Source organism: Copidosoma floridanum, unplaced genomic scaffold (genome assembly GCF_036245765.1).
Source record: "Copidosoma floridanum isolate Cflo_tuat_1 unplaced genomic scaffold, Cflo_Japanese_pri ptg000001l, whole genome shotgun sequence".
NCBI lineage: Eukaryota > Metazoa > Arthropoda > Insecta > Hymenoptera > Encyrtidae > Copidosoma > Copidosoma floridanum.
This window is the reverse complement of record NW_028321878.1, coordinates 13613349-13632717: the sequence shown is the minus strand read 5'-3', so window position 1 is coordinate 13632717 and position 19369 is coordinate 13613349. Positions and strand designations below refer to the sequence as shown.

General features: G+C 36.3%; 5 protein-coding genes across 11 annotated transcripts; 2 read left to right on the top strand and 3 right to left on the bottom strand.

Moving 5' to 3' along the window:
- Nucleotides 1–426: 426 nt before the first annotated feature.
- On the bottom strand, nucleotides 427–4136 carry LOC106640553 (uncharacterized). 6 transcript variants are annotated; one of them, XM_089598475.1, is made up of 4 exons: nucleotides 1689–1952; nucleotides 1561–1619; nucleotides 1203–1482; nucleotides 427–1126 (listed from the first exon to the last, which is right to left on the bottom strand). In XM_089598475.1, the coding sequence occupies exons 3-4, from the start codon at nucleotides 1447–1449 to the stop codon at nucleotides 519–521; spliced, it is 855 nt and encodes a 284-aa protein (XP_089454601.1). In that variant the 5' UTR covers nucleotides 1450–1482; nucleotides 1561–1619; nucleotides 1689–1952; the 3' UTR covers nucleotides 427–518. The 6 variants fall into 6 exon arrangements, with proteins under 6 accessions (XP_089454601.1, XP_089454605.1, XP_089454616.1 ...); XM_089598479.1 differs by having other exon boundaries at nucleotides 1561–1596; XM_089598490.1 differs by lacking the exons at nucleotides 1561–1619; nucleotides 1689–1952 and adding an exon at nucleotides 4083–4136.
- A 176-nt stretch (nucleotides 4137–4312) lies between these two features.
- Nucleotides 4313–7774, top strand: Pbp95 (proximal sequence element A Pbp95). Its single transcript, XM_014354660.2, has 3 exons — nucleotides 4313–4736; nucleotides 4919–6042; nucleotides 6114–7774. Exons 2-3 carry the CDS (start codon nucleotides 4948–4950, stop codon nucleotides 7629–7631), a joined length of 2613 nt encoding a protein of 870 aa, XP_014210146.2. The 5' UTR covers nucleotides 4313–4736; nucleotides 4919–4947; the 3' UTR covers nucleotides 7632–7774.
- Nucleotides 7775–8278: 504 nt separating this feature from the next.
- Nucleotides 8279–14378, bottom strand: LOC106640576 (lipase maturation factor 2). The gene is made up of 11 exons (XM_014354652.2): nucleotides 14292–14378; nucleotides 13954–14132; nucleotides 11948–12131; nucleotides 11766–11867; nucleotides 11237–11418; nucleotides 10985–11163; nucleotides 10657–10906; nucleotides 10375–10580; nucleotides 10049–10292; nucleotides 9747–9963; nucleotides 8279–9199 (listed from the first exon to the last, which is right to left on the bottom strand). Exons 2-11 carry the CDS (start codon nucleotides 14072–14074, stop codon nucleotides 8947–8949), a joined length of 1938 nt encoding a protein of 645 aa, XP_014210138.2. The 5' UTR covers nucleotides 14075–14132; nucleotides 14292–14378; the 3' UTR covers nucleotides 8279–8946.
- Nucleotides 14139–15586, top strand: Alg13 (Alg13 UDP-N-acetylglucosaminyltransferase subunit). The gene is made up of 3 exons (XM_014354648.2): nucleotides 14139–14668; nucleotides 14732–14827; nucleotides 14890–15586. The coding sequence occupies exons 1-3, from the start codon at nucleotides 14666–14668 to the stop codon at nucleotides 15304–15306; spliced, it is 516 nt and encodes a 171-aa protein (XP_014210134.2). The 5' UTR covers nucleotides 14139–14665; the 3' UTR covers nucleotides 15307–15586.
- A 19-nt stretch (nucleotides 15587–15605) lies between these two features.
- On the bottom strand, nucleotides 15606–18975 carry Scsalpha1 (Succinyl-coenzyme A synthetase alpha subunit 1). 2 transcript variants are annotated; one of them, XM_023392739.2, is made up of 7 exons: nucleotides 18652–18975; nucleotides 17601–17829; nucleotides 16969–17190; nucleotides 16765–16869; nucleotides 16508–16687; nucleotides 16306–16440; nucleotides 15606–16225 (listed from the first exon to the last, which is right to left on the bottom strand). In XM_023392739.2, exons 1-7 carry the CDS (start codon nucleotides 18693–18695, stop codon nucleotides 16145–16147), a joined length of 996 nt encoding a protein of 331 aa, XP_023248507.2. In that variant the 5' UTR covers nucleotides 18696–18975; the 3' UTR covers nucleotides 15606–16144. The 2 variants fall into 2 exon arrangements, with proteins under 2 accessions (XP_023248507.2, XP_014210135.2); XM_014354649.3 differs by having other exon boundaries at nucleotides 17601–17836; nucleotides 18656–18973.
- Between the last annotated feature and the right edge of the window lie 394 nt (nucleotides 18976–19369).

Here is a 19369-nt window from a genome sequence, read left to right as displayed (position 1 = left end):
TCAATCAAGTATAGTTTTTGAGTGTTTTTTTATTAGTGAAAAAGTTAACATGAAATGTACCTAATTGTTAAACATAATTTTTTTCCACTATAATTAAGTAAGTTTGAATTTAGACGACGATAGAACAAGAAGTAAACAAAGTTCCATTAATCTCTCTTTCAGCAGCTTATAGGTACTAGCTAGCAGAAGACGCTAAATGAATATAAAGCAAACAAGCATCAGTATAAGATTAAGTTGGGTGTTTTAAAAAATAAGTTAAAATTATTTGAAAATATTATATTTCATTCAAACATTGATCTTGAACGTTGCATCAAAAAAAGTGTAACATTTTTTAATATTTTTCTGACATACTCTTGCATATGCAATACTAATGAAAATATTGTCATGTTTGCTTTTAAAAAATGTTTAAAAACTCTGAACTTAGTTATTAACACGATAAATTATATTTGTGGCATTGATTTACAAACTAATCTAATATTGTAATGAAGAAATTCACTTTTAAGTTAAGAATTGAAACTTTATGCTCGAGACGATAACTTTTTACATATATTTTTCCAAAACAACACCTCTTTTTTAAGAGACTTATTTCTATTCAATAATAACTTGTAGTTTTTAATAAAATCATTCTCATCTACCTGTGTAGAATTATCCACAACAGTGATATATTTAAGTTCGGGAGATTCTTCAGTGAAACAGTTATCTATTGTCTCATCGTGACATAAGTCATTGTCATCTGACACAACAAAACTTAACTCGTCATTTTCACACTCTAGTACCTCGAAGGACATAGAGCTTCCAGTTAAACTATTTTCCCCTGTTTCGGATTTTAAATTATCTCTGTTCATATGTATGCGGTTATGGGACGTTGTGTCAGCAAATTCTTCTTCTTTTTGTTCTTGTATGGGTTCTTCATGAAGATCTTCTGACACGAACACAGGCATAGGTTGAAAAAATAAATTTTTTTCATCCGATTTACTTGATACTTCTTCAAATTCCAAATTATCATCGCTCAAATTCGTACAGTCACTAGACATTTTTTCGTCTATAAGTTTTTTAAACCGATTTCTTAGTTGCAATGGTGTGGATGATGGAAAAGAAGCCTCTGTCAAATACAAAGTCGGTATAGCTAGAAACAAAATTTTTTTTAATTCAAACTGTTATTTACAACTACAGCATTAAACAACATCTCTAGACAAGCCTACCAGTTGGTCTTAAGTGCTTTGTACGAATATAATAGGCGTCCTTTTTGTAATCGTTTTTTGTAAAATGAATTGAACAAACGTGACAGGAATTAGGATTCCATTCCCCACCTCTTCTACACTTCTGGATCCAAATGTTTCTGATATACTGATTTTTAGGAAATTGATGGTACTTCACATCCATTCCCGCCTGTTTTGTTTTTACAAGGCTATTGTTACAAACAGCTACCGCACATCTTGTTCCAGGCATTGCAACAAACACGGCTTTAACAGCTCTTATGTACTGAAAAATATCAATGTTTTACACAATTAAAAAAATGATCATGCGCAATGACATGTAGAAGTGTAAAAATCTATTTACATTAAATTTTAGGACATAAATTGATGTAAACTTGCTCTGTAACAAGTATACGGGATTATCTAGACGAAATTATGTAAAGTGGTATTTTTTGGTTATAATTTGTAGGCTATATAGGTATATATACGTACAAAGGCTCAGTCACTGAGCCTCAGTGTTTATAAACAAACAGTTACACGGTGACAATGTACCTATATGTAGTACACAGACAGGCCTCTGAGCTCGGAGCGCTCCGAAAACTCCGAGGTGGATTGTGGATAAATTAACAAATCTAAGGTAGCCGGTTTTGCACAAACAAACAATTTATTACAATTGTTCTCAACGTGAATGTCACATTGCTCATATTTACCAAATTATATGGTATAAACACCTAAAACACCCGGCACGACGATATCGAGAAGGTGCGTTCGTGTATTCCAATTCCAAATGTTCCGACTGCAAGGTGAAGTAGGTTTGTTCGGGGCGTCCGAGGCTAAGAGATTTTTGGCACCCTTAGTTATTTAGAAATACTCTATGTTCATTTATCGCCTATTTTAGCTTTTTTAAGTTTTATCTTGGAGGTAAGAATCTTGTATCGCTGTAATTTTATTTATTTTAGTGTTTTTTTCCGCTCGGAACCAGCACCGTCTACTTAGCAAACACATTTTTTCAAGATTTCTTGTAGAAGTCTTGTAGACATAGAGGTATAAGAATAGAGGAGAAAAGGGGGCGTGATATGCGACAGCAGAATTCGCTACGTAACGAGGCATCTGTCTTTGTCTGGCAGTTATGTTATTGGTCGAGTCATACATGAGATTGAATCAACTGTAGGATTCAGGACGAAGAAGTAGCCAATGACGTGGCTTTGGTAACAAGGACAGATGCCCCGTTACACTTAGTTATGCTGTCGCTGCCGCTAATGGGCTAGTATAGCGCTTTTCCCCTCTATTCTTATACCTCTATGCTTGTAGACTTCGAATGCATAGACACAAGAAATGTAGACTGCTCGTTTTTATGTTATGTACGGCAAAGCACGAGTAGAAAGAGACACAAAATCGAACGGAGGTATCTGTCTCTCTTGCACATTGCCAAAGGTAGGGGTCAGTAACTCTGTAAACTATACCCTATGAAAAATATCAGCACTGAAATCAGTCGTTCACTATACATCGTTGATTCTGCGTTTATTCCATGTTGAATCAATGCTGAACGTTTGTTGAAAACAATAATAGCAATTAACTTCAAAACAGTGCATTTTTCATGTTAGCGTTGCAGTTTGCAACTAAAATAGATTATTTTGAAGCTTACAACCTGTTACAACAACGTTCCCCAGTTGATAATAAGTCAACGTTGATTCAACGATGAATCAGTATTGATTCAACATGGAATAAACGCAGAATCAAAGAAGTAATTTACGACTGATTTCAGCGTTGATTCATGACTGATATTTTGGATAGGGTGAGGCCAGCTGATGCAACCTCCCCACCGTAGACAACGTGAGAGAGAGAGAGAGAGAGAGAGAGAGAGAGAGACAGATATACACGTTCGATATTGTGTCTCTCTCTACTTGTAATTCAGCGCCGTTCGTAAGAACGAGCAGTATTTTCTTTTTATATGTCTATGTTCGAATTTCCTCCTGGAAGATATCTTTAGGGAATTTTTGGGGTGAAATTCCCCTACGAATATCGATCTGATATAGATAGATATAGATATAGACATTAGAATTTTACAAGATACCTACGAGAAATCTTTCTTGTATAGAATATCCATACTTTTGGTGATCAATTTTTAGATAGAAAATAGATTGTAAACTTGCCGCAACATCATTACTAACGTTAAATTATAGTTATCTATCTGTTTGTTAAGTTGCGGCTGGTTTATAATTTAATTAATGGCTCTACTGTAAGTAGTAATAAATATTTGGATCAGCGCCATCTAGCGTTGCGGATTTCTGAACTAAAAAGTGGCCCTAAACTTTTCAGCCAGAGCTTTAGCGCGTAGAGCCATTTAGTCACTTGTAAACCAGCCGCAACTTATGTTGTAGCTATAAAATAAAAAAATAACAATATATGTGTTTTTGGCGGCAAGTTAACAATATATTTTCTATTAAGAAATTGACCTCCTATGTATTTATACTTTTGAAGATAAATTTTCGAGTAAAAGATAGATTGTTAACTTGCCGCCAAAAACACATATATCGTTATTTTTTCATTTTATAGCTAAAAAATGAGTTGCGGCTGGTTTATAACTGACTAAATGGCTCTACGCGCTAAAGCTCTGGCTGAAAAGTTTAGGGACACTTTTCGGTTCAGAAATCTGAAACGCTAGATGGCGCTGATCCAAATAATTATTACTACTTACAGTAGAGCCATTTATTCAATTATAAACCAGCCGCAACTAAACTGACAGAGAGATATTAATAAGTTTACATGATTGATGCTATTTGCGGTAAGTTTACAATTTATCTTTTACCCGACAAACGAGCACCAAAAGTATAGATAATTTACTTATATATCCTTATATGGTTTAATAAAATTGACCATACTTACTGTACAGTCAAAAACGTCAGAGACTCTCGGAGACACTCGGAGAAGACCACTAAGTTGCAAGAACAGTTCATTCTATTCTCCTACCTCCGAGGGCTCCGAGTTTCACCGAGAATGGGCTTGAAGTGGCCAGTATAGGCAGTATAGCAGTATACCTCTATGGTCGTGACCGGGGCACCGGGCTTTCGTAGTTAGGTTAGTTGGTATGCTGTCACATGCACATTAGGTTAGTCTACTATTTAGTTTTGGTCAGTTTGATGGTGTCATCGATAGCGGAAACTGCGTACAATGTTATGTGCATTTTTTTATAATAAATACTTTAAACTTGTCCATCTAAGTAAACACTCGAAAGATCTATAGAGCAACTTGTTACTACGCGTAGGCAAAGTGCATAGTCAATTTTCCAAACAAAAAAAAAGTATAACTTACGATTTCCTAAGTGATGAGGTTGTAAGTTTTCCTCGAGTAAAAACATCATTTGTACTTTCTGTTTTCAACTAAAATGTAAAAATATACCTAGTGATTTTAAAGCAATGTAACTAAATACAAAAGAAAAAAATTAAGCGGAATAGCAAAAAAATAAGCTTAGATCGTCCGTATCAGTGATATTTCCCTACTTGTTTGCGGGAAATCCTTTTTGTTCCACAACTTCAATTGGTAAGTTGAATCTCGCGAGTTATCGTAAAATAAATCTTACTACCCTAATTTTTGTAAAACAAAAATAAATCACGAAAAAACGATTGTAAAAAATTGAAAAATCCCTCAGGGTTATCATTCATCATGCACTTGGAAGTTCATATTATGATATTAATTGTTGCTACTTCAACTATTATTTTCAGCGAAAGACATTTTTTTATCGTGAACGACAATGTCAAGTGATGATGAAGACGGTCAATTGCTCGAAGAGCTTCAGGCATTGAAGCAAGCAATAGAACACAAAAGAAATCTAAGCAAAACTCAATCTGATGCAAGTAATGTGGTTTCAGATGAAAATCTATCATTCAAAACTGAGACTAATTTTACCAAGAATCAAGAACAAAGTAACTTTGACGACAATGAACATATACTAGAAAAAACGAATGACAATTTGAGTGGAAAAAATTACAATGATTACAGTTGCGAAAATTTACAAGATTTATTGGAACTCAATAAAAAATTGTTGGATGCCGTGTTAAATGCTCGTGAAGAAATGCAGGCAGTGCTCGATGAGTGCATTAGAAAAAAACAGGCGCTTGCTGATGAAATTGCTAAATTGTCATCCTCCAAGAGGACCAAAATTATTAGCTTCAATGCTGGTATGCCCTATTTCAAAGATAAAAATCATTACACAGCCAAAATGAACGAAGACACTGCAACTAAAATAAAAAATGGTGAGCTGCGTTTGGCTCAGCTACAAAGAATCCAACGGTGGAATCAGGATGACAAGAGTAGTTTGTTGAAAGCCATAAGGCACGAGGTTTCATTGACTCTATCGAAAAAAAATGATTCGGATGAGAGTTACATTGATAACGCAATAAAAAAGTCAAGTCAACTACCGCAAGATGTCAAAAAGGCTATTGGACCCCTGGGTGCAATGAAATTCGACTGGCTAAAAATAGCCAACAGCATGCCGGAAAATAAGCACAGCGCAGAGGAGTGCGAAGTCATGTGGAATGTTTTTCTACACCCTGATATCAATAAACAAAAGTGGACCCCTCAGGAGGACAAAAAATTGAATCAAATAGTAGCAAAATTTAATTTTGAAAATTGGAATGCCATTGCCAAATCTTTGAGAACCAAACGTAGTGGTTACCAATGTTTTATTAGGTTTAACACAAACAATTGGAAAAACCTAATGAAGGGTCAGTCGTGGACGCCGTTTGATGATAGAACACTTTGCCATTTAGTATCAAAGTTGAGGGTTGGCGATTACATTCCATGGGGATACATTGCCGGCTGTATGAACAGTTGGACAAAGCAACAGGTAAAGGAATCTATCACGTTGTCATCGATCAAAAGAAGCTTCTGTGTAACGATGTTTTCCTATGTTTTCAGGTCTACTTTCGTTGGACGTACAGCCTAGCGCCGCATCTAAAGAAAGGCAGGTTCTCACCCGCTGAGGACAAAAAACTGCTGGAGGCAGTGGAAAAGTATGGTTTCAACTTCAGTAAAATATCCGGTCTTGTGCTGACCAACAGAACGCATGTTCAGCTGAAGGAGCACTATCAAACGCTGTGCGCAAAATCCAAAACTGACCACGTCAGAAAAGTTTGGACGTACGATGACGACACACAGCTGCTCGATCTTTACGAGAAGCACGGCGCCAAATGGGCAAAGATCGTAGAAGACATTCCAGGCGTCTCTAGAGTCCAGGCAAGACAGCGTTACAATTGTCTCATGCGTTACGTCAAGAAGGGCATTACTCTGAATAACATCGACAGAGGAGCTGTCGCTACCCAGCCGGCCCACACGACCGTCACCTACACTACCAACACACCCTGGTCAAGAGAGAATAAAGAAATCCACGTCAACCACTTGAAAAACGACGATCAGCTAGTCAGATACTTCAAAAGGGAAGCGGCTAACCAGGAGAAGAAGTCAAAAACGTACTTGCCCGAAAAATTGGCGATAGACACCCATCAATTGTACCGCACTCTCGTCAAGTTAAACGTGGACACCAATCTGCCCGAATACATCGAAGACAGCAGCGAGCTCACTGAGAAGTACCTCGAGTTGCTGACATCGCTACAAGATTACACGGATAGTCGTCAAAGGAATCTCGGCGCTGAGATCGAGAGGGTCAGACTGAGGATGTTTGGACCCCAAAAACCACTTAGCGAAAATGAGCGATTCATACCCCCTTTGCCGTTTAACTTTTGCCTCCCCAGGAAGTTTGTTTGGAAAAAAAATGCCAAAGATAACGATCTAACGATCAACAATCAAACCCATCAAATCGAAGTTACCATGGAGTTACATCCAAGTAAAGATGTGTGGGACTATTTGGGAGAAGATCTGGAGATGCAGTTCGAAAAAGTTAAGAAGATGATGGTTGCGCCAATCAAGTCCTCGCCAAAGGTTTATTTGCTGAAGTGCAAGCCCTTTGCGACATCCCACTCTTTCCGTGAAAGCTTCCGAATGAAGTACGATTGGAAGCAAAATAAACTAGTCCCATCTCAGTGGAGTGATTTGATGCCAGACAAAATGCCAGAGCCAGAAATCGTTCCTGAAGACTGTGTTCCTCTGGCGTTGTTAGAACCCAGCCGTCAGACGTTGGAGACATACCAGGAAGTTATATTCGCCTCTTCGCGATTTTCCGCGGTATCAGAGAGCACCAGCGATCCGAGAGTTAGTCTGTCGTCGCGAGGTCAACACGCTCTGATTGTCTTTAAAAGACGTTTTCAGCAGCTGTTTCGTATGCCAATTGGTCTATCGAGAATCATACCACCGGACATCGTGGATGAGAGTTCATTTTTGCCAGCGATAGAGAAACTTAAGAAAAAAAGTGATAAGAAAAAAAGAGTTCCAAAGAAAAGATTAAAGGGTCTTGTGCAGCAGTGTCCGAATGATGAATAACGACCCTACTAGACTGCTGTCAACTTCACAACTTTCTGTCAAAGTAGATATGATTGTCACGAGTTAAATCAAATCATCTACTACATTACTAGTTCAAGTGGGTTGTTTTTTTAATTATTTAGAAATTGTAAAACTAAGTAATATTGATGTTATTATAAGTAAATTACTAATGTAAAAACGTTCTACGCGTCAAGTAAGTTATTAAATTTTTTATATTTTTATAATAAATAAAATCGCAGTTTTATTTACGATAACACCATTACCCACGTTTAATAACTTATGACAAACTATAAGGTTTTTAAAAACTCTAGACTTACTTTTTTTTATCTTTAAGAAATTTATTCAACATGTCTCTAAATGCATTATGTACGATTTGTTGGTATATTGCTTCTTTAAATGAAAGATACATACAAGTGTATAAATCTTGAACATTATATTACAAAAAGAAAACTTACATGTTCAACGCAGTACAATTTGGTCAAGAAGTTTTTTTTCCAAGAAACAATCTAGTCATCAAGTTTGTACTTTATTATGACTTAATTTCTCTTAACATATTACTCAGATATAAGATTCAACTTTGCCTTAGTATATGAATTATTGTGCTTCCTATAATACAACATGAACAGTTTACACTGACAAAATAAATGTTTGTTTTTTTTTTTCGCAAACTAGACTTTCAATAGTTAGAATTCCAAAAGTTTTACGCTGAAAAATGTTTTAAATGCTTGATTTTTGTATAAAAATTCCAACTACTGCACAATTGGGATTAAAAAAAAAAAAAACTTATAAAAATACAACATCATTCAAAGAGAGCACTAACACAAAAAATTATTTATCATAAGAGTACGTTCTACGATATACATATAAATCACACATTGTAATCGAGTCTTTAAATGCATATTATAAACAGATGCTTAAATATATATTTTCTATACACACAAATGCTGAAAAAAAAAGAGTATACAAAACAAAATTTAATTGGTTGAGTAGCAACACTTTGAGTTTTCTTAAAAACAATGCACATTTTTACAGTTTAAATGAATAAAGTTCCTGTTGTTTCTCTATAAACTTGAATAAGTAGTTATTCTTCCTTCAATAATAAAGATTGACTAAGGTTCGTTAATTGCTTCAATCTTTGTTTCCAAAATTAATATCCACTGGCTACACACGACGACTATTAGTGAAGCATCGTGAGACACCCATGACTTTTCTCTCTAGCTCGATCAATCACACCAAATCAAATAGTTTTCTAAAAAAAAAAAAAAAAATCTGACAGGTCGATGTGAGCCAGATCACTTTTCACACGTCTCGACAGTTAGACGGTCATGATGATGGCACAGCCAGCAGTAAACATGCCCCATAGCAGTAGTGTCGCCTCGAACTTGCGTACGACGGACCTTAAAGTGTCAAGGGCATTTTTCAAGACGGTATTTGTTACTTTGGGTGCAGGCTTGTCTTGAATAATCTTCATTTTTTGCAAATACTCGATTAGCGGTGGATGGTCCTTGCTGAATATCGGGAAGTACTCGCTTGCTCGTTCTCTCGTCCACCAAGCTTGCTCGCTTTGCCTGTTAAGACAAAATAGTTGTAAGAAATACAATTTTCGACAAGATATTTCTCAGAAAAATACTAAATGTACTACATTTTGAATGATAGGGCTGAAGTTCAATAAACTACGTTATGTTCTAAGATACTGGATACAATTATTACTCGTGTGTAAACTGTACATAGAATACTCATATGTTACTTTATGTGTCAATGCTATGCAACTTACTTAGCATAATTTTGCAATTAATTACAAGAACTATTTTGAATTTAAATTGTATACCTAAGGCACAGTAGCCACGATATCAAAGAAGTCAGGGCTCTATAACGTTTGTTAAAATATTTTTTAATAAGTCACATTGTGAAGAAAAGAACAAATTTGTTTCTGTCTACATCGACTTTGGAGTAATACTTTTATACGCAAAAAAGTATGAGTGATGTTCAAGGTCGATGTAGACAAAACAAATAAGTATACACACCACAGGAGTAAGTAAAGAAAGTTTTGCTCCTTAGGTGTGTAACCATTATACATACGAATTTGTAAATTAGTTCACTCTATTCAAGACTTACTTGTTTTTCTCTGGAGTGTAGTGGTAGTTGAACAGACTAGCTCTAACATATTTCGGCGGACTGTGTTTAAATGGATTTTCAACCTCGTTGAGTAAAGCCATAACTTCGGGCTGGGCGTTCAAAATCCTATAGGCTAGTGACATTAGCCAAGGATTTTGATGATAATTACCAAGGGCTGCAAACCACATTTGCCAATCGAGACGCGGTTGATGTGGCGCTGAAAAAAAAAAAAAAAAAATGATGGAAAATTTAATAATATTGACTGCGATTTGAAATCAACAAGTATGATAAATGAGACCTACCAACAAAAGGAAGTGAATTATTTCCATTTCCAGGTTTGTACAAGAATTGATACTCTTTCCATGGTCCCTCGATGCTATTGCTACCTTCAATGATTATTTCTGGTCTACCATTAACTCCCGTCATTTTACGGAACAATCCATAACTGTTGACGACATGGAACGGCTCCATTTTTTTGTACTGCGTTTTTAGTTGAATTGGAAGAGTAGAGTTGAGTTTTGGGTATAAAGAAGTCGTGTATGGAACCTAAAAAACAGATTGCAAGTCCTTAGGTAAATTTTTTTTATCAAAATACATGTATAAAAAACTGAATTATCATTTAACTTACAATGCTCAGAGCAAAAATGTAAATGACAACGGCATTGATTATGACAGTTTTTACAAACAGTTTAACTTTCTTGGAAGTATCCTTTACACTAAATAATGAGTTCACTACAGAGTACGATATTGCAATACCAAGAGAAGCGATTGCAACCCAAACAGAGGCGGGAACTACTATGGAAATAGCTTTGTCAAATTCTTTTTGAGTAAATCCTGTTGAGATAAAAAATAGAATTAATAAAGATAGAAGTTCATCTGTATATAATTTTTGTTTAAAGAAAATAGTTACCTATTTTAGATGAAATTGTCCAGTCATCTTTCAACTCGAGATTAAATAGTTTGTAAGTACCAAACAGAATACCACCATAAACGGCTAAACAAATTAAATTTGTCAGATATTTCCAAATTTGAGAACTTTCCGTCTTGGATTTCCTATGATAGAAGAATTGATCATCTAATAATGATATGCTTAAACAGATAGCCAATAAATTGTAAAAGTTGTAGTTTCCAGTGATAATGGTTATAGCTTGAAGGAAGACCTGTAAACATATTTCATTGAATTTTGGTTATTTAAATACAAAAATTAAAGGTTTGGTCATTATGATGTTCAAACTTACATGAAGGTAGAAAGCTATAAATCGAATCCTTCTTATTGGGAAAAAGAATAAGAAAGGTATGACAAGTTCAACAACGTTGGTAAATACAGTGTTCAGACGGAGATACCATGCTGGCAAATGATGAGCATACCAAGCCAAGGGTGTTGGAATAACTTGTGACTCAAAATACACACCCATAGCTGAAAATTCAATTTTTGTAGTAAAATAAAAATTCCAGTTTTTAGTAACAATCGTTCGGTCAATTAACTTTACCATCTAGATTCCACCAGACTGGACATTTTGAAATAAGCTTTACCGCTCCAGTGGAAAACATTACACGGAAAAGAAGCCATCGTACCAGCCAAAGTGACACTGGATCGGTTGGTGTGACTTTTTTCGACCACGACATCGTAAGAACGATGCATAAAATACCAGCTTCTAACAATAATTCATCCCTGAAAAATAAATACGCATACTAATTTTTTTGGTTCCCATGCTTTTACCAATATACTTGGAATTGATGTCGGTTCAATATTTATATAACATATATGACGTAAACTTTTATCAAACGTATTTCCTCATTACCGAATTCGATACTTCATAATGGTTTTGGATATCGATACCTCGTCTTATCAAGTTTCAGTTCAACTTACGCAACGTGTGACTACACGTGCTTTTAGAATAGTTAAAGAAAACGATTAAGTGTTCAAAGAATTAGAAATAAATAAAAATAAAATCATTTCGGGGAAGAAGTTGAGTTTTTTTCTAATTTGTATTGTACATCTGTTTGAATAAAACTTACCACTGGAACCACATGAAAACTTGTCCTACTTGGTAGAGCGAGAGGTATAACGAGTACAGTAAAACAAACATGGGTAATTTGCAAAACTTTTGTTTGACAAACCTGCGGAATAACGACAAAAAATAAGTGAGCAATTCAGTTGCCATTAAAAAAAAAAATTATCGCAAGTAATTCAGTCTTACCCCAAAAATGCTAACAGTGCTCCAGTCAGGGCAAACACGTCCATCATGTATTCGACGTTCAAGCCGAGGTAGGGAGCAAACCATAGCAGAGTTGGTTTTTGCTTAAATTTTAGAAGCAGAGGTGCTGGAGAATTGAGGTCCAATTGCGCCTTTGCCGGTAAAACGCCGTTGTCTCCGTAAAGGCCTGTAAAAAAGGCGGTTGAGCCACGTTTAATGAAATACTCGTTTTTTGACCCGTTTTTTTAGATTTGAAATACCGTTTTAAAATTTTAAAGCATAAATGAGACATTTTCAGCTCAAAATCCAATTTGATCGGCATACATATATCATTACAAAATATAAGCGACTCACAGAGAGTGCAATGATCCTCGCAGTTACATATATACTTACTTCAGACATACTTAGCAAAAAAAAAAACAGGAGAAAAAAAGAAGACACCCGTTTCCTTTTAAACCCGTTTTCCTACGCACTCTTAAACATATAGATATATAGACAATGCATTATACACCCTTTCTTCTTATATCGCCATATATTCCATGTGTGTACTCATAAACGCGAACAATACTACTTTCGCGGTTTTTATTGTCACTTTTCATATTTTATTTTCGTGACGAAAAAGCCATGATCCGGCTCGGCTACACGCCAATTACCACGTGCTTGCTATACATATATAATTGTAAATAAAACTCTTCATCCGTGATACGAAAAAAAAGGTACATATAGTAAAAGGGAAGACCCGTTGGAATTGGAAAAAAGAGTATAGGTATCTGGGCAACACAGATTTATTCGTGTCTTATTTGAGGAGTCGATTTACCGCTTTTTTTTTATTTCTATCCACGCCGCAGTTATGTGACCGGCAACACAGAGAGAAAAATGATCAAGACTAGATGTACTTAGATCATGATTTGGTTTTTTTTTACCAGTAAGAATTTTCACGTTGTACTTAGCTTCGTTTGGCTTGGCTTGGGCTTGAGATTTGTTTTTCTTGTACTACAACAATAGCTAAATAAGATAAACGTATCATATAAATATGTACATGGGAAAACTGTGCAGACAAGAAGTAAAAAATCCTTGTCACGCTTTTTACGATACATTCCACGACTCTGTTTCATGTTAAAGATTATTCTTTTAGTATATCTTTGTTCTAGAATTTAAAAGAGAAATACGGCTAATGAGCAGCTAATGTATTTTAAATCGCTTTAGATAACAGCTTTTTCAAAGAAATCATCAAAGTGAACGTTAACCCACTGCTAGACACAATGTAAATTTGGTTCATTGAAAATATCTATGCCATACACTGTAATGCTTGTAATGCAGCTTGTTGTCCAGCTTAAAACCAAGTACGTATGCTCATTTTCGTTTATTAAGTAAGACATATAATTTCGTTAAAATCGTGAAAAAAAATTCAATGCAGATTTAAAATATTATACAGGCATGTAATGAAATCAGGTCCTACCACTACACCTACACCTTGCGAATTACTTTTAATCAGAGCAAACCATATGCAGTAAACTGCTTTTGCTTGGACAAACAATTGTACGTGTCCACCAACAAACAATACATCAACAATGGAAATACACAAACATTAGCCATTTGTTTCCCTGTACATATTTACCTTACAGGACTTTAAGATCATTTTGAGCTTATACGTTTACCAATCACCACGTAACGTGTAACGCCCGATATAGGTCCACCCGTATACGCTGCCATGTATTATGTATATATAAAATGCGCTACGTCGTAATCTAACCCTATTGTGAAAAACGAGGAGATGCTGAACAACAAATTGCGCCGACATCGCATTTCTAACAGAAACAATAACGGCAAAAGGGAACGATGCACATGTCGTGGAGTAGCGATCTAGAGCATCACGAGTCAGCTATCCCCGGGTTCTCAACATACGCCAAAAAAATACGCAAAACACCGCGAGAGAGCGTATAACCAAACAGGTGTACCTATACACAACAGTGCCATCCACGTATGCGCAATTCATCAGATACACTTACCCGGAATTTGCACGTAGAAGCTGAGGAAGGCAAACATGTAGATGATGCACATGCTCCTGAGGAGGAGGTTGCGCGTGTAGCGCACCGAAGGCAGGCTCACCGTCGACGTCGTCGTCGCCATCGTCTTGCTGGTGATGTTTACAGCCAACGCACACGATTTCTCCTTCTATACGCGATGACTGTAATGGTAACAAATGTTTTTAATGCACGAGTTGATATATCAAGCAGACGGAAGATTATTGTGCTGAGGGATACCTTGATGGAAGAAAACAAATAAAAATAAAAAAAATAACAACCTGACACGGGAGCAGTTATCACTACCTATAAAACTAACTTACGTGGAAGCTTCTGTTGAGAGACCGGCTCTTGTCTGTCGACTGGTCATTGGCGTACGTGGTGGCTTGGCTTGGCGCTAAAGGCTGCGCGGCCTGCGGCGCAGGCGACGGCGATTGAATGTGCGTGGCCGTTCCTCCTCCAAGAGTTAAAGTTATCCTACTTTTTGATTGTTGTCTTTTTTTTTCCGACTTGTTAACGATTAAACAATGCATTCATTCAGAAATGAGAGGTGCACACCATAGTCTAATCGAAAAAGGAAATTCGTATTTTTTGTTTTGTGAATAGGCCTTAAGAAGTACTTGAATTACTCTGTTAAAAAAAAAATTTTTAGCTTTCAATTTTATTTTCGTTGGTGAACGAATCTCATTTTCATCTCATGGTTTGTATTTTACAAAACTTCAAGAAAAATCACATTTTACCTTATCCAATGTATTGTTTTCAGAATTATAATATGCCACGTAAAAAGATTTTTGTTACTGTTGGAACAACCAAGTTCGATGATCTCATCAAAACTATAACTACAGACAAAGTACTACAGGTAAATCACGGAAAACAGACAACGGTCTTTAAAAATAATTTAAGAGTTCTTACATTTTACAGGAACTGAGTAAAAAAGGATACAGTGAAATGATCATGCAAATTGGCAGAAGCCACGTTGAACCAGATTGCACCAAGAGGTGTGGTTTTCATCGTATTGAGGTGTTTAATCTGAAACCATCTCTTCAGGAAGATATGCAAACCGCAGATCTCATTATTAGCCATGCAGGTGCTGGAACTTGCTTGGAAGCGTTAGAGTTATCAAAACCTCTAATTGTAGTGACAAACGACCGTTTAATGGATAATCATCAGTTAGAGCTTGCTGAGCAACTTTACAAAGATGGTCACTTACTTTACACAAACTGTAAGGGCTTGACCGAACTGATTCGTTCTATGAATTTGTCCGAGCTAAAACCATTCACTGGTGACAAGAGCAAGAACATCGCAAATACTATCAATGAAATAATGGGATTTGCATGATATAAAGCTCAGTTTTTTGTAAAGTAATTTAATCAGGTGACGTTCTAAGATGCTAGGTACGTTTTTTTGATTATGTTCCCACAAGTACATCTTCATATGCAAAAATGCACCAGATAGATTCATAGACAACACACTTGAGGTCAATGGTGAGCTCATTTCCTCAAACTTGTTTTGCAGTTAAACTAAGCTAAGACCCTAAGGGACCTAAGACCACCAACAGCACCCGCTAAAAGTTGAAAAAATGTGTATATAAATCCAAAACGGATCATGAGAAATGTATAGCCGCATGTAATTACATATATTTTTTAAATCAATATATTTTTATTAACATGATTTACAGTAAAATTACATACATCACATGCAGACACTTTTTCCTGCAATATTATGTTCAACATTAGTTACGTCGGAGCAGACATTGTAGTTTAGTCTCTTTTGAAAGCTCACAGTGCCATAAGCTATAAAACTTACATCATAGATGAATTTCTATGAATGAACAACAAGATTCGATTTTCTTAAATCTTTGTTAATTACTTATTATGCTGTACAGTAGTGTGAAAAATGAAATAGTGTTTTGCAATATTTTTTTAACAGTGGAAGCCAGTCAACTGCGTAGAAAAAAATAACAACAATTATTTCTTACGTTTTAAATTATCAACACGCAGAGTATTATTACTTGTCAACATTTTTTTATCCGTTTCACGCCATATGTTAGATTTTGTTTAATGAACATTTTTTAGGAAACATGTTAGGTTTTATTTAATGAGTATACATGGACACTGAGACAAACTACAATGGACTTTTTTTTTTAACAGCGTAAAGCTGGTCGTAAAGATTCATTTCAAACCAAGCCTCGGCGAGTCATTTCTTTTAATAGTGTATTGCCCATTTGCGCAGGACTCCGAGTTACAATAACGCCAGCCTAAGAGACGAGCAAAATTTTGTTTTAGTGCATTTGGCTCCACAGGAATTATCGATTTTTCAACTGATTTCGATACGTACCTTTTCAAGAGCATCAATCTTATCCTGAGCCCCGCCCTTTCCTCCCGAAATTATGGCACCTGCATGACCCATTCTTCTACCGGGTGGAGCTGTGATACCGGCAATAAACGATACAACGGGTTTTGGATTTGCTCCCTGGAACGATGAAAGTTAATTAAAATGTTATACTTGTCCCAAGCGTTAAATAATAATAGAAACTTACAGTGTTGTGTTTAGTAAGATATTCTGCTGCTTTCTCCTCAGCGCTGCCGCCAATTTCACCAATCATAATAATACCTTCGCACGCGGGATCTTGAAGGAAGATTTCTAAACAGTCAATAAAATCTGTACCATTGAATGGATCACCTCCGATACCGACGCACAGCGTCTGGCCCAATCCGGTCTAAAAATAGTTTTCACATTGACAAAAAGATTCAAACGATTTACAATCAATTGAAAAAAAATATTTTGCGCGCTTACAAGAGTAGTCTGATTCACAGCCTCATAGGTCAAAGTTCCAGACCTTGAAACAATACCGATTTTTCCCCTCTGATGAATATGACCAGGCATAATGCCAATTTTACACTGAAATCATTATACATGATAGTTATTTTCAAATTACAAACGAGTTAAAATAGAATTCATTTTCATTATGAGATGGTAATAATTATACATTCAATTCACCTGTTCAGGCGCTATGATACCAGGACAATTGGGACCAATGAGTCGTGATTTATTTTGTTCGAGTAATCGTCGCTTTACTTTCACCATGTCGTGTTGAGGAACTCCTTCCGTGATGCAAACAATCAATGGCATTTCAGCATCCATGGCTTCCATTATTGCTGCAGCAGCTGATGGCGGTGGCACGTAAATCACCGTTGCGGAAGCTCCCGTTGCTGCTTTTGCCTTAAAATAATTTTTTCACATCATTTTTTTCACGATCCAATTTATTAATGAATAATGCAGAACTCAGAATGAGTTCAAGACTTATTCGTAATTTCTTATCTTACCCTCCGAGTTCAAGGAGGTCAAACAGATTAGCTTTCATACAAGTTTTACAAATACCGAGTACAATAAAAATGTGAGAGATTCAGGAGAATGATTCCATGTGTTCTAATAAATTGTATTACACTTAACTTTTTTTGGATGACTTTAACATTGATAATTTTGTATCAAAAGTAATAACGATTTGTAGTGCGTATTATATTTCAAGTGTAAAATCGTTACTTTTATATATCTGTCTAAAATTAAATAGCAACTGATGATCCACGATAAGATAACTCTCGTATCAATACCCAGAAACAGATATTCATTACCTCCTGAACATTCTTAAAAACCGGCTTTCCAAGATGTTCAGTTCCAGCTTTCTTTGGATTAACGCCTCCAGCGATTTTCGTGCCATAGTCAATGGCCTGTTGGCAGTGAAAAGTTCCCTGCTTTCCTGTGAAGCCTTGGCAGATAACTTTAGTTTCGCAGTTGATTTTCAGATTTTTTCTCGTCTCTGTGTAATTAAATCTAATCTGAGAACGCATCAATCCACCGCGACTCCCAACTGCAACAGAAAACAATGACCTTCATTAGCACAAAAAATACACACCTTTATCCAATGGGTCCCCCACCACCACATGAATAGCAAAAAAAAGGCTCTATAAATAGAAAAAGCTAAAGATCAGGATTGACAGTGAGCTGTCGATGCAAAAAAGATAGAAAGAAACAGTGTTGCAGAAACGATTCGACAACGTTAAAAAAAAACCTGATAGATTTTGGCTATGATTCGTAATCAACGTGTAAAATGTCAAACCAGGTTAAGGCCATTAATTTACCATGGCAAATAGAGACCAAAGATAGAATCGGAGAGAGAGAGAGAGAGAGAGGTCTCTTGTAAACAAGGGTGACAATATGAGTCAAGTACGTGTTGCCACATATGATAGGCATTACTTAATTAATGTCACTGTAATTTTCAGCAAAATTAATCAGCTGTGCTTAAATGAAAGTACTCAAACCAAGTAAAGTTGTACCAATGTCTCCTAGATCCTTTTGATCCTTACAATTTTGATGTCGTACCTAAAACTGCAATGCATCCCACTGTCAACGAGACAGGGCAGTTGAAGTACTTTTGACATTTCTTACATAATAATTTCACTTAAATTTGTCGAAAAGAACGGTGATAATAGAGGCCTTTTGACCTACATGACTGGGGTGCAAGGTTAACGAGCAGTAGCGTACACATACACACACTTTGAAATACATGTGTAATCCGCAGCAAAGGCGTCAACCAATTAACATGCAAAGCAAATGAATTGGCATCAACGACATTAGAGGGAAAGATGAAGAAATAAAAGGAAAAAAAGGGTGCGGATACACGACTCACCTGACGTGAGCTTGGACAGTGCCCTGGCAGCCACAGCCATTGTGCCCTTGTTTTGGTGTGTGAGGAAGGGTGTTGCGAGCAGCTGCAGCGAGCGAGGGCTAGTATATAAACAGCAGCAGCAGGAACACGATGACGATGGTATACTCTCGCGCGCGAAGTCGGTGTTGAAACAGAAGCTTGTGGCTACTGCTGCTGCGCGACGACGAGCAATTTGGGCACCATCACAGTATCACCACTTGATTCTATATTGTATAAATATCTAACTTAAACTAACACGCTGCAGACAAAGCAAGTGTGTGTGCGGGGGGTAAAGTAAAGAGTAAAGAGCAAAAAAAATATCGGTGTCGTCGGTCCCGGTGCCGTCGGCCGTCGGTGGTTGTGGGGTTTTTGGGGTTCGAAGGCCTCCAGAATTATTATTTTTACCGTTGGTGAAAACAAGTTTGTGCTGACACTTTTTCTTTTGACCGGTCATCAATTCAATATTAAATTTAAACCGAGGCACGTACAAATTTGCAAACTTATTAAATTCGTTTCAATAATCAAGTTAATCTCATAAATTACATATTTCAAATGACGTGACACATCTCTTCGCGAATATCAAGCCTTGATATGAGCCTCTGACATTAGGAACGTTTCCGAAGAAAAGGTGTGCGACGTTGAAAAATCTTAAGATAATCTTAAACCCGAGGAACCCTATATTTGTAATTGTTTGTT

Bases quoted from the DNA above. Each gene is read 5' to 3' on its own strand.
- Pbp95 (XM_014354660.2), top strand. From the start codon at position 4,948: ATGTCAAGTGATGATGAAGACGGTCAATTGCTCGAAGAGCTTCAGGCA. The intron at 6,043-6,113 runs GTAAAGGAATCT...CTATGTTTTCAG, and splicing joins ACAGTTGGACAAAGCAACAG to GTCTACTTTCGTTGGACGTA.
- Alg13 (XM_014354648.2), top strand. The intron at 14,828-14,889 runs GTAAATCACGGA...TACATTTTACAG, and splicing joins CTACAGACAAAGTACTACAG to GAACTGAGTAAAAAAGGATA.
- LOC106640553 (XM_089598490.1), bottom strand. From the start codon at position 1,449: ATGCCTGGAACAAGATGTGCGGTAGCTGTTTGTAACAATAGCCTTGTA. The intron at 1,127-1,202 runs GTAGGCTTGTCT...TTTTGTTTCTAG, and splicing joins AAAGCACTTAAGACCAACTG to CTATACCGACTTTGTATTTG.
- Scsalpha1 (XM_014354649.3), bottom strand. From the start codon at position 18,695: ATGGCTGTGGCTGCCAGGGCACTGTCCAAGCTCACGTCAG. The intron at 17,837-18,655 runs GTGAGTCGTGTA...TTTCTGTTGCAG, and splicing joins ACTGTCCAAGCTCACGTCAG to TTGGGAGTCGCGGTGGATTG. The intron at 16,688-16,764 runs GTAAGCGCGCAA...AACTATTTTTAG, and splicing joins CTGTGAATCAGACTACTCTT to ACCGGATTGGGCCAGACGCT.
- LOC106640576 (XM_014354652.2), bottom strand. From the start codon at position 14,074: ATGGCGACGACGACGTCGACGGTGAGCCTGCCTTCGGTGCGCTACACG. The intron at 12,132-13,953 runs GTAAGTGTATCT...CCTTTTTTACAG, and splicing joins CTTCTACGTGCAAATTCCGG to GCCTTTACGGAGACAACGGC. The intron at 10,581-10,656 runs GTAACTATTTTC...TTATCTCAACAG, and splicing joins GACAATTTCATCTAAAATAG to GATTTACTCAAAAAGAATTT.